General features: G+C 37.5%; 1 protein-coding gene across 1 annotated transcript in view; it reads right to left on the reverse strand.

Annotated features, from left to right (window-relative positions):
- The window catches only part of Xpc (DNA repair protein complementing XP-C cells homolog), a 55,926-nt gene that overhangs the window by 12,384 nt on the left and 31,039 nt on the right, over positions 1-12,503 (reverse strand). Inside the window, exon 5 of the mRNA XM_081738971.1 lies at positions 9,703-9,871. Coding sequence (XP_081595097.1) covers positions 9,703-9,871 — 169 coding nt within the window. The remainder of the gene's footprint in view (positions 1-9,702; positions 9,872-12,503) is intronic.

Raw genomic sequence — 12,503 nt, forward strand, 5'->3', positions numbered from 1 at the left:
TTTATGTAACCTATGTACATTGATTAATAATACTTTATTCGTTGTATCAGTATAAATCAATTGGTACTCAGATTACCAATTAACTATTTCTCAGCACCTGAATTAAACTTTTTTTTTTTTTTTTTTTTTCAAATTGGAAATCTCCATATACAGTATACATCTTCCTTTTCTATGGATCTATAATACAGGTGTCGTTAACTTTAAAGAGGCGTCGTCCTATGATATGCCAATACAACTTCTTAATTACTGTGTCTATTTTTGTGCTTTCAAAATGTGCGTTTTATCTTAAATTAATTCTGAGTACGTAAATCTTCATAAAAATCAATAATTATGGTAGAAATCGCGAAAAATTAAAAGTTGAAAAAAGTTATATCAGACTGTCTAAAAAGTATTGAGACTTTGGAGGTCAAAATTGAGAATGCAACTATTGTTATTTGAAAATAACATTAACGAATCTATATATGCACCATTTTGTTCGGTGATCTTCTGCCATTTGTTAGGCAAAGCCATAATCCCATCGCTATAGAAATTCTGTGGTTTATGCTCAAACAATTGTCACATGTGGTTTTCAGGTGCCTCTTTTGAAACTAACTTAACACTATTCACGGAGTTCTGCAGAGACAGAAACAAATGACAATCTGACGGTGCCAAGGCCCAGCTATACGATGAATGCATAAAATCCTCCCAACCAAGTCTTTCAATTTCTAACGGTTCGTCAAAAATGTATCGGTCTGGCATTTTGTCAGCGTGGTACATGACACTTTCTATTGACCAGTTCTGGCCGTTTCTTTCCAACTGCTAGTACAATCAGAACAGTATAGTCCGAGAGTAACATTCTGCCCGGCGGCAACAGCTCTTGATGCACGACGACTTTCCAATTCTACAAAATTCACAGCAATAACCTACCTAAGCGTCAATGTGGGCTTTGCCACAAAATGCGGAGCTTCTCCTCGGTTCAACCACAACCTTTTCACACATTGTTGTCGTAGGTTATTTACTTTGAATCACTCGTGATCAACCGTTTCAGAAAGGGCTCAAGTTCATTACGTTTCAGCAGAGATTCGAAGACAAAAATTCGATTAAGTAAATGTTTTTGAGTCAGATCATGGGGGCACCTAAACATCGAGTTCTTTTTGTAACCAGGTTACTCCAAATGGTCTAACACTATTTTTTGATGAATGTTTAGGTCATTGTTGATGTCAAGACTGCGTACATGCTGGTCTTGCAGGACTCTTCCTTGTACCATCCATTTTTCCTGTGACTGGTCATCTACTGCTAGGAGTATTTTTGACATGAAATTTCCAGAATGAAAGTGACTGAATTACCTATTGGTTGTTGCTTTTGATAACGCATTTTGCTCATAAACAGTACATTTTTTTTTCACGGGACTGGGCAGTATTTTCGCCTTTATCAAAATAAAATTGTAAAATGTAGTGCAATTTTGTGAAAAGTTCACTGTTTTCACCGTTACAGTCTTCATGGTGCAATACTTCACGTATAATTATGAGAATTCTAACACTTTTTGACCATTTACTAGCTTTAACTGCCAGCTGCCGACCAATTGCATAAAGCGTAATTATTTCGAAGCAAGAAATTAATTATATACTGTATTAAATACCAATAATAGCATAATTACCAATAAACATATAGAAATTTCTTCTAAACACATTTGATCGTTGAATTTTTAATGGTTAAGACGGACGTTAAAGCTAATAGGAATGAAGATTATCGAAGTTGTGGGAACCCTCAGCGGAAAAATAAGTTTGCAATTAAGCACTCATTGTAATATTCTGCCATGAGAGTGCTCAAACACATATATCCCTTGAAATGAAATCTTTAAGTTTTACGTTCAACGGTTATGCCGGCTAGGCTAAAGGAGACAATTATAATTAGAAATGAATGAAGTGGGAGGAAACGGTAGAATCTCGTGAAAACCCACGCACACGGTGTTTGTCACCACAAAGTTCACTTGGCATGAGCTGGGATCGAACCGAAGACCCCATGCACCAGAGGTGAACGCTCTACCACTAAGCTACCGCACGTAAATAATAATAATAATAATAATAATAATAATAATAATAATAATAATAATAATAATAATAATAAATTCAACAGTATCCGGACCTTACAATTTTAATCACAAGCCCTCTGAGAGTTGGGTTTTGATTCCAAAATTCCCAAGTAACATTTTCTGAATATACAATGATAATTTTCCTTATTCAATGCTTCTATGAAGAACCACAGTATACAAAATACAATTAGAAACGTGTTTCCATGCAGTTCGTCCCACTGGCCATCCCGATGAATTTTCTTTCAATACATCCGGTACGTCATTACACTTAGTATCTAAACTTTACCAGTATATGGAACAAAAGAGGGAAAAATTTGAAGGAAATCCATGACGAACTCAATTTTTTTACTTATAAATCACTTTAGCAATTATAAAAAGCATGTTACCACAGCCTGATAAATGATCACTTTCTGTTTATAGCATCGACGTAATTTTAGAAGCAACGACGTTCTTTTAATATTGAGTGAACACTACATGGCTTGTATTCCCTTTTCCATCGACGTTTGCTCCACTTCAGTTCGTTATGACACTGATGAACATGGATTTTTCACACTATAAACCAGATCCACCATCAAACTATCGCATACTCCTTCTTTTCTTTTACCCAGCATTTCGAGCGTGAGCTTCGGTGAAGTACAACAAGCTATTATTACTATTATTAGCTTCTAATACATAAATGCGCTTACAAAAGTACAATTGAACGTTTAAACTTCCTTTAAATAACTTATTTATCAAATATTACAACAAATATTTTCCTCATAAGTGAGAAAACCAAATTTTCTTATAAGCTAGCCTCGCGCCGGGTGCTCTTTCGCTAATTCTGGCTACCGCAAATGGCAATCTTTGCAACGGAATTTACCAGTTTGGGAAATTTCGACATAAAGTTTCTAAATGTATTTATGCATTCTTCAGCACAGAGACCAATAATATATAATTAACTGAGGCGGAAAATCAGTCCATCTCAAGTTGTCAAAAATCGTTTTGATGCACCAAGACAACATAAAGTTCATAGATGGAACAACAAACGAAAAAATAAAATGACGTCTCACCAAACTGATGATGATTATTCTATCAGGCCATAAGGTTCTGTATAGAGCAAACACTATAATTTCGTAGCTGCTGCTTGTATGTTCGCCCGAGCGTTGGCAATGAAACAAGTTATTACTTTTCGTATTCTCTCCTTCCACCGACAACTACACGTAGGCGAAATTCAAGTAGCACCTTTGATGATAGATATTTGTAAATAAAATCGACATTACGTAGACTTCAAGATTGAACAGAAATGTACTACTAACACTTAGAATTATACATTTCAATGTGTAGTAAACCATGTGCTCTGAACGAAGACCTACGACGAGGCAGTTTCTAGAAATCTCAATTATACAACTGAAATATAAAGAAAGGATTATATTATCGTATGTAGAATACTTACATCCTCTTTTACAATGGATAGGCAAAATCAGAAATTATCCTATTCAATTTTACATGTTAAAGTTTAAATATGATCACGGAATGTTCTATCTACATTTTCCTTGATAAGCAATCTTTCACATCTTGCTGTTGACTTTGTTAGGGCGCGAATTAGTGTTGCCAACACTTAACGAGAAAAAGTGGCTAAAATCTATAGCTAAAAATGCCTAGAAGAAAAAATCTTTCGCGCTGAGACAAGGATAAATTAATTCGAACCCTATAAAAGTATAAAATTAATGCGAAACTCTCCTAACAGAAATAAATATAATCATCTTCTTCAGGTTAAGGCGAAACTTCTTTTGTCTCGGTTGCTTGTACCCAAGTACTTTTATTTTAACTAGTTGCAAACTGTAGCTGAAATTTCGTATAGAGAATAACATTTTTACACACGGCGCAACCCAAATCTCACTATTAAAAGTGAAGAAACCGTTTTCATTTTCAATCTGTTCCTGAGTCTGTTTTGGCTTTACTCACCTGGTTGAATACACGCTGTATTTCCGCGTTCCAATGTGAAAGCATTAGTATGAAAAAAAAAAAAAAAAAAAAAAAAAAAAAAAAAAAAAAAAAACCTAACAAAACTAATTCTGAAAATGGATTCCCTCCTCCAATATCCGTGTAGTGATTTATTTCTTGCAAAATTCTTCAATTAAAGACTTATTTACCCATTTTACAAAATTTATGTTCGCCACTGATTTTCAGTTTTATCGATATTATCTTCCATTCACAAAGTAAAAGCTAAAGCTGAGTCAGTAAAATGCTGTTTCATTGGGTTTAAATTTTCATTGACACTGAAAAGCTACATTTTTTCAAGTCTATATTATCAGAAAGCCTATTCTGAATTTCTTTAACGATTTTTTTACTAAAACTTACACATCTTCCCCGAAGTTATTCCTCAACGTCTACTGGTAACTTAAAGGTTTCGAGTTCATTCTCTACTGTATAACCAAGATATGGGGAGGAATCAATGTGACCATCGATGCTATCATTCAGGGGTTCAATTCTTACAATGGGATTTAGAATACTACTACTCAGAGAACACAAAAAACCTCAGAAAATAGCAAAATGACGTACAGAATATTTAAAAAAGTAGCTAAACTCAGAAAATGGTAAGAACTGGCTAAGAAGCAAAAGGCATATTGCTAGAAAACCCACTAAGTGACTTTTTCGAAAATCTGTGACTAGCCAGGTTCTTAAAAAGGGACAGATCTGGCCACAAAGTGGATAATTAGCAACCCTAGCTCGAATGAATGAGTCGCACAAACGTCACCACTCTCTACCTTACCACTTGGCGCTCTGGCTGCGATAATCTCCCGCCAATGTGGGTAACTACAGGCGGAAACCCGTCATTGGCTGCTGCTTGCTGCTACCATGACCTTGGTTGCTGGGCAGCAGTGACGAAGTAGAAAGAGCAACTATATTCAGCGGAAGCAAGAGAGCAACGCTATAAAATGCTACAAAGAACAGTCTGTAATCTTCATAAGGGAAAAGAAGCCCTTTAAAAGAAAAATGATTAAACTTCCTGAAAACACAATATACGTAGAAATAATGAAGGAAAAGTTAATCACAAATTTAGACCCTCAAACCTTTTTCTGTTCCCTACTCAATAATAATAATAATAATAATAATAATAATAATAATAATAATAATAATAATAATAATAATAATAAAACTACATCTTATTCACTCTCATTTTTATTAGTTCAGGAGATCACTTGGGCTGATAATGATTTCCTGAATACTACAACTCCGGATTTATTTTCAGGTTCACGAAAATCTGGATTGATGAAAAAAGTTATTTGCTGTAAGAAGGAGTCATATTGGGCTATATAGAAAAGGTTTTATGCCTGTGCGTTTTCTTATTTTCGGATGGGTTAGAAAGTTGTCAAACACCCCGAGTAAGACATATATTTTAAAACTGTACGACAAGAATAACTGGAAAGTTATAAATAAACAAAATTATCCAATGAGATTCGAACCAGGTTCAAAAGTGCTGAATCCCCACAAAAGGATACAACTTAACACATATGGATATCGAAACAATTACAATGCTTTTCTCTAGTTGTATGGATAGATAACGAACATCTTAAGAACACTCTTTGATTTTTAACGATTTCTGTGGTCGAAAAGGGTGTGTCTCTTACCTACATCGAAGTTTTCTGCATTTGCCAAGGTGCTGTTTTGTTTTAAATGTTCATTATATTACGTAACAAAAGAGAAGTGGAGTATTTCATACAGCGAACTGTGAGCTGTGTTCGAAATTCTGGTTATTTTTCTTATGACTTCCTCTCCTATTACTTCGAATGCATTGTAACCAAACTCACGACTAAGGGACTTAGAAAATTTCAGGCGCGCAATTATATTTTGGAGAAGTGTACATACAAATATTTACTTAGTGACCAGATGGGTTGATTTAGACTTTTAGTCTCATTTAGCATCGAGCCCACATGAGACATGGGCCTGGATCCAAACCACATGGGCTCCCGCTGGGAATCGAACTTGGGTCTCCACGTCCAAGGTACTTCGTACGCTAACCACAGTGACCGGAGATACAACCTCACCGAAAATATATTGGCATGTTATCTGTTTTAACAGTTTTCTGAAGAACTCTTTTCTGAACTAGTAATTTTAATATTATGCTACGTGTTTAGGAATAGTTTTTAATACATCAGTGAATTTTTGGCTCCCTATATACGTATGATGTAGTTTTGGTACCGGTTGTATCAATATTTACATTTGAAAATCACACTTTTTTCCCAAAACTTTGCATCTTTTGACCCAAAATTTTTTACCTAAAATTCCTAGCTCTATAAGAAAAACAAAGAACAGGTATACTTAAACGGTACCAATCCCTGCCATATCCAACGGTTCAACAAAGACGTGTCAGAAGTCCTGATGCCAGTCTAATTTATTTCTGCACATTTGGACTATTAACACTACGTCTACAACATTGCCCACAGTGGTTATGGAAAATCTGTAGGGAGGAATGGGTTAGAATCGTGTTCCACAGTGTATTACAGTGGAAATCACGATGTCGGGCAATAGCTCATAATCTTGGTGGTCTGACAGAACACAACCAGTGGTAGTGGCACGGTTTTCATAGAATAAATATACTTTGAAAAATGATCTCATATAAAGCGAACCACCTTCTCTATAAACTGGTAAACTTTGATTTAAACAACACATGAAGTGATAAATACACTGAATTTCCAATTGCTCTGAAGAATTCTAGTCATATATATATATATATATATATATATATATATATATATATATATACAGACAGGGTGAACGGTAAGTACGTGGATAAACTTGGAGGGATGATAGTACATTCAAAAGAAGCAAAAAAAAAAAAAAAAAAGTCCTATTGAACATGGGAAAATTCCGTTCCATTTAGGAGTGAGCGTGTCGAAAGCGGGGGAACATGAACTTCAGAGGCCAACAGTTCAAAAACAATACATCGTAGGAAATGCGGTTAAAAACCTCACTTAAGAAGTCATACCTACTTTATTGAAAAATGCATATTTGAAAACGCAGCTATGCGTGCTCACGAGATTAACAACATGTACCACTTCTTTCCTTCACAGCATGTCCGGGAATCCCTCCTTTCCTTTTGGGAATCCCGTGCGCACGCATTGCGGCGTTTTCAAACATGCATTTTTCAATACGGTAGGTATGACTTCCTCAGTGACGTTTTTAACCGGACTCTCTGCTGTGTATTGTTTTTGAACTATTCGCCTCTGAAGTTCATGTTCCCACGCTTTCGACACGCTGTCACTCCTAAACGGGACGGAACTTTCCCATGTTCACTAGGACTTTTTTTTTTTTTTTTTTGCTTCTTTTTGGATGTACTATCACCCCTCCAAGTTTGTCCACGTTGTTACCGTTCAACCTATATATATATACGACACTGCTCCACAAAACTTAAGCAACTCGAAGGAAGTAGCAGAAAATAAATCGACAAGATCACTGCACCAAATATAATCAACAGAAAGACAGTACAGATGACCAATGCAACACAAATGAAGGACAACAATACAGTTGGGATGTACAGGGTGTCCAGAAAGTACACAACCACAATACCTTGACATATAAAAGTGGACTGTGAGAGGGTATAGTCAGTCAATAAGGCGTGTGACCACTACGCACAGATACCCAAGTACGACATCTGGACTCCATGCTGCAAATCAATGTTGATCAAGTCTTGCGGCAGCTGGCGCCACTCATGGAGGAGAGCTGTTTGCAGTTTAGGAAGAGTGCGTGGTGGTGGATTGCGCTGCACTATTCACCGCTCAAGAGCATCCTACACATGCTCGATGAGATTCAAGTCCGGCGAGTAAATAGGCACTACAATGAACGTAATGTTTTCGCTCTCCACATACTCGGACACCAGATGTGCATTGTATGGGCGGCCATTTCATCCATAAACAGGAAATCTGGAGCAAATGCTTCGCAGAAATTACGCACATGTATATAGAGAACTTGATCCCGATACCGTTGTGCCGTCAAACTGCCATGTTCCACAATATGGAGGTCCCTTTTAGCATCCAGTATGATCCCACCCGACATTATGATAAAACCACCGCCAAAGGACGGCCATTCAGCAATGAAGTTTGGGTGATAGCGTGTTCCTGGCTCTCTCCACACTAAAGTCCGACCAGAATCAGACGACAGGCTGTATCGAGACGCACCGGAGAACATAACGCCCGCCTGCTGATGTTCCTCCATGCAACATGTTCCTGGCACCATGTGTAACGTGCACGTTTGTGCTCCCATTTCAATGGCACACACAGTACAGGCCTCCTGGCATACAATCATGCTGTATTTAGCCACCGACGAATAGTTTCACGATTAACACGTTGTCCCGTCGCCTGAAACAAATCATTTGCCAATTGAAAGCATGACGTTTGATGGTCACGTCTGTCAGCAATTGTGAGAAACCGGTCATCGGCGGCCGATGTCTTCCTCGGACGACCCTCTTCATGACGTCTACTGATTGTATGTCCATTTTGGAAGCGACTCCACAGTCTTGACACAACACTTTTGTTCACATTGGATTCCTGCACCACGTCTTCTTGGGATCGGCCTAGTTCCAATCGCCCAACTATTCGCCCGCGGTCAAAGTCACTCAAATGTGGTCTGCCACCCACTACAAGATGTTTACGCTTGATATCCCACATGGGAACCACCAACTCACTGCTCGCACCCTTGGACGCAATTGGGCTTTCGTGTACGCTTCGTGGCAAAATCTGTTCACCGCCGTTGCGACGGTGCTAGGCACGCGCTAGAGCAGGCTCTCTCCTCGCCTGTGCATCTCTTTGTATGTCCATGCCCCTTACCAGTGATTAATGGGACTAACACGTCACTTATCCCACGTTCTGACGGGTTGCTTAAATTTTGTGGAGTATATATACATAGGGTGTTTTAAAACAACGACAACGTTTGGGAGGTGATTCCTGACACCAAGATAAGACAAAAAGTATAGACCAACCTGAGTGCACAAATGCTTCCTTTCGGAGTTATAGCCTGCCGAAAACATGAAAAAAAAAATGAACTTTAAAGGTTCATAGCTCCAATACTATGAGGCCCACCGTACTCAGGTCAAGACTTTACTTAAGAACTAATACGTTCCCTATATATATATATATATATATATATATATATATATATATATATATATATATATAAATCATGTTTCAGAATCCTAAGTTACTCACGCAAAAATTTTTATAAGAGGGAGTTTGGCTACGGACATATAATTTGAAGTACTCACCAACTACCTCTATAAAAATGGTTACGTTAGCATCTTAGGATTTTGAAACCTGGATTTTTGGATAGGGAACGTATTAGTCCCTAACTGAAGTCTTGATCCAACTACAGTAGATCCCATAGTTTTGGAGCTATGGACCTTTAAAGTTCATTTTTTTAATGTTTTCGGCAGCCTATAATTCCGAAATGACGAATTTCTGCACCTAGGTTGGTCTATACTTTTTGTCTTATCTTGGTCAGGAATCACCTCCCAAACATTGGCGTTGTTTTGAAACACCCTGTATATATATTATTTAAGAAATAATCCTACAAAACATGTATATATTTACGAACCATTCCCGAGAACGCAATACTTAAAAGATAACACAAGCTATCCAATTTAAATGCAGGCTTACCTTGTAAATGAACACAACCTTTGGGAAGCATACAGGGTTTAAAAAGATCCACATTTCCATACTCATTTCTGGGTACTTTGCCATCAACTGCAGGAGGAGGAATATAATCTTCCACTTGCCATGACCCAAATAACTCTAGAGGTAGATCCGTTATTACCTTCCCTGATAACTGAAAAAAAAAGGTAAAATTAATATTCTTAGTACCTTAGCAATAGTGGCTGCGGTAATTTAGTATGTGATTATTAAGGGAAATTAATTGTATTACAGAGAATGATAAAAAAGTTTGAAAATAACAGAAGAATACCTCTTTTACGTCAAGTGGTTAGCACGCGTGGTTTTGGGTTAGGCATTTGTTCATGCCCTCTTCGGAATTATTTTGTTCCTTCTAAATTTTATTGGCATATAACAACTAATCGATGTACAATTAATTACTAGTGTTTTCAGATATATAATCCCAGACCACAAATTATTTCTGTTTCTTTTCACGTCATAAGAACCATGTATCTCAACTGTAAACAGAACAATCATATATTTGGTTTCCATGATGATGTTATTGATACTAATTTCAAAATAACATTCATTATTAAAACAACTATGGCAAGAATCATGGGTTTATTGTTGCATTTTTATTACAATTGCTCATTTTATTAATAATTCCAACATATAATTAGCTACAAATGGTCTACAAACAAATAAAGAAAGAAAACAATAACGATAAACTGATTTCTTATATTCAACATACAAATGAAAATTGGGTTAAACCAAAGATATTACCAAGGTTCTGTGAGTATTGTTTTGAACTTTTATTTTCGTTAACTATCGCCTAAACTTTCATTTTACTAACTATACTTCTCCCAGTGTGAAACCCAAGTTTTCAAAAAATCTTCAAAAAATACTTTCGGAATATTCTTTTATCTACTGGGCTACAGTACATTTTATAAGTTCTAAAATCGCACTCTATGCAAATGTTTACTCAATTCTAAAAAGACATGATAATCGCTGAAAGCTAGATCAAGTGAACAAGGTGAATGTAGGGGTAATTCCTACAATCCTCGTTGGACGAAGAAATTATTATGGTTGCAGCGATCGGTTATAGAACTTTTCATGTCAGGATTTGATAAGCACTTACCAGAGGACAGAAAACAAAGTTAAAATGATATTCTATATTCAGTATGGCTCCCTTGGTAAACAGTACATTAAGTTTGTTCCAACGTAATTCCAGAATACCGTCATTATCACCTAAGCAAAAAAAGAAACAGAACTTTGTGACACTCTAAACTCGCTTTCGGCTTCCACATTAGTGTATGGATTCCATGTTTCGTCAGATGTTAGTATTTGTTTCCAAAATAAGTTCTCTAACGGGATAAATAGACTCCAGGTTTCGGTAGACGCTGTTATTTGTTTCCAGAATACGTTATCTAACGAGCTAAATGGGTTCAATGTTTTGTTATTGTTATTTGTTTCCATAATAAGTACCATAACGAGCTAAATGGACTCCATGTTCCGTCAGTTGTTATTATTGTTCCTAAAATAAGTTCTCTAATGAGCTAAATGAGCTCCAAGTTAAATGAGATGCTGTTATTTGTTACCAGAATAAGCTCCATAACGACTTAAATAGGTTCCATGTTTTGTCAGTTATTATTATTTGTTTCCAGAATAATGCTCCTAACGAGCTAAATGGATTCTATGTTACATCAGTTGTTTTTACAAAGTAACCAGAAAAGTTCTTGTCGTTTTTGATGTTCCATTTGATGAAGCACTGATAGAGAGGAAACGAACTGACTTCCACGCCGAAAGAATGATAGGGATTAGTGTGACTACCAACTTGCGTCGATACAAGCACGATGCGCACACTCAGCAATGATAGCTCGTAGAGTGTAAAAGAGAACTGAAGGTACGAAGCAGTTGTTTTGCGGTTGTTTTCTGTACGATTTTAAAATGGGCCGGTCAGCAGCCGCATCAAGTCGTCGAGTAGGTCACGGGCATTGGTTTCAGAAGTTTGGTTCGGGAGATCTGAACTTTTGTGATGAACCCTGCAGTAGGTGACCATAGGTGTTGGATAACGAAACTCTGAAAGTAGCCATAGAGGAAAACAGGAGTCAAACGTGTGGTGAACTTGCCGAATGCTTTCAGGTTTCCAAAGAAACAACCAGACTTCAACTGTGCCGCATAGGAGAGATGTACAGGTTAAACAAGTTGATATACCATATACTGTCGGCGGCCAACAAAAAAGGACGAGTGGTGCTCTGTTTGTCGTTGGTGTCTCAGCAGCATAACATACCCATATGGTTGAGTTCTCACGAGTGAGGAAAGTGGGTCCAGTATAACACTCCCAAGCGCACCAGATATTGACACCCCGTGACTCTGTGTCTCACACCTCCAGACCACGTCTGTACCCACGCAAGAGCGCTGTTGCATCTGGTAAACTAGTCGTCACGCGGTGCATTACGAGCTCCTAGTACCAAACCACACTGTCACAGCAGAACTGTACTCGCAGCAGTTGAAATGCATTGCAGTAGAAGCCAATGCTGGTTAATTGCAAGGTGTGTTGTACCTCCATGACAATATGTGACAAGGACGACCAAGGATACAATTTCAGAGACTTGGCTGGGAGTCATCCATAATACTCGCCGGATCTACCCTATTAGATTACTACCTGTTCCATTACCTGGACCTCCTTGGGAAATCCTTCGATGATGAGGCAGATCTGCGTCAGGCACTCACGGACTTCTTAGTGTCCAAGACTCCGAGTTCTATGGCAAGGGCACTGCACAGCTGTAGGAATGTTGCTAAAGGGTGCC

Source organism: Thermobia domestica, chromosome 14, assembly GCF_964235325.1.
Source record: "Thermobia domestica chromosome 14, izTheDome1.hap1.1, whole genome shotgun sequence".
NCBI classification, from domain to species: Eukaryota; Metazoa; Arthropoda; class Insecta; order Zygentoma; family Lepismatidae; genus Thermobia; species Thermobia domestica.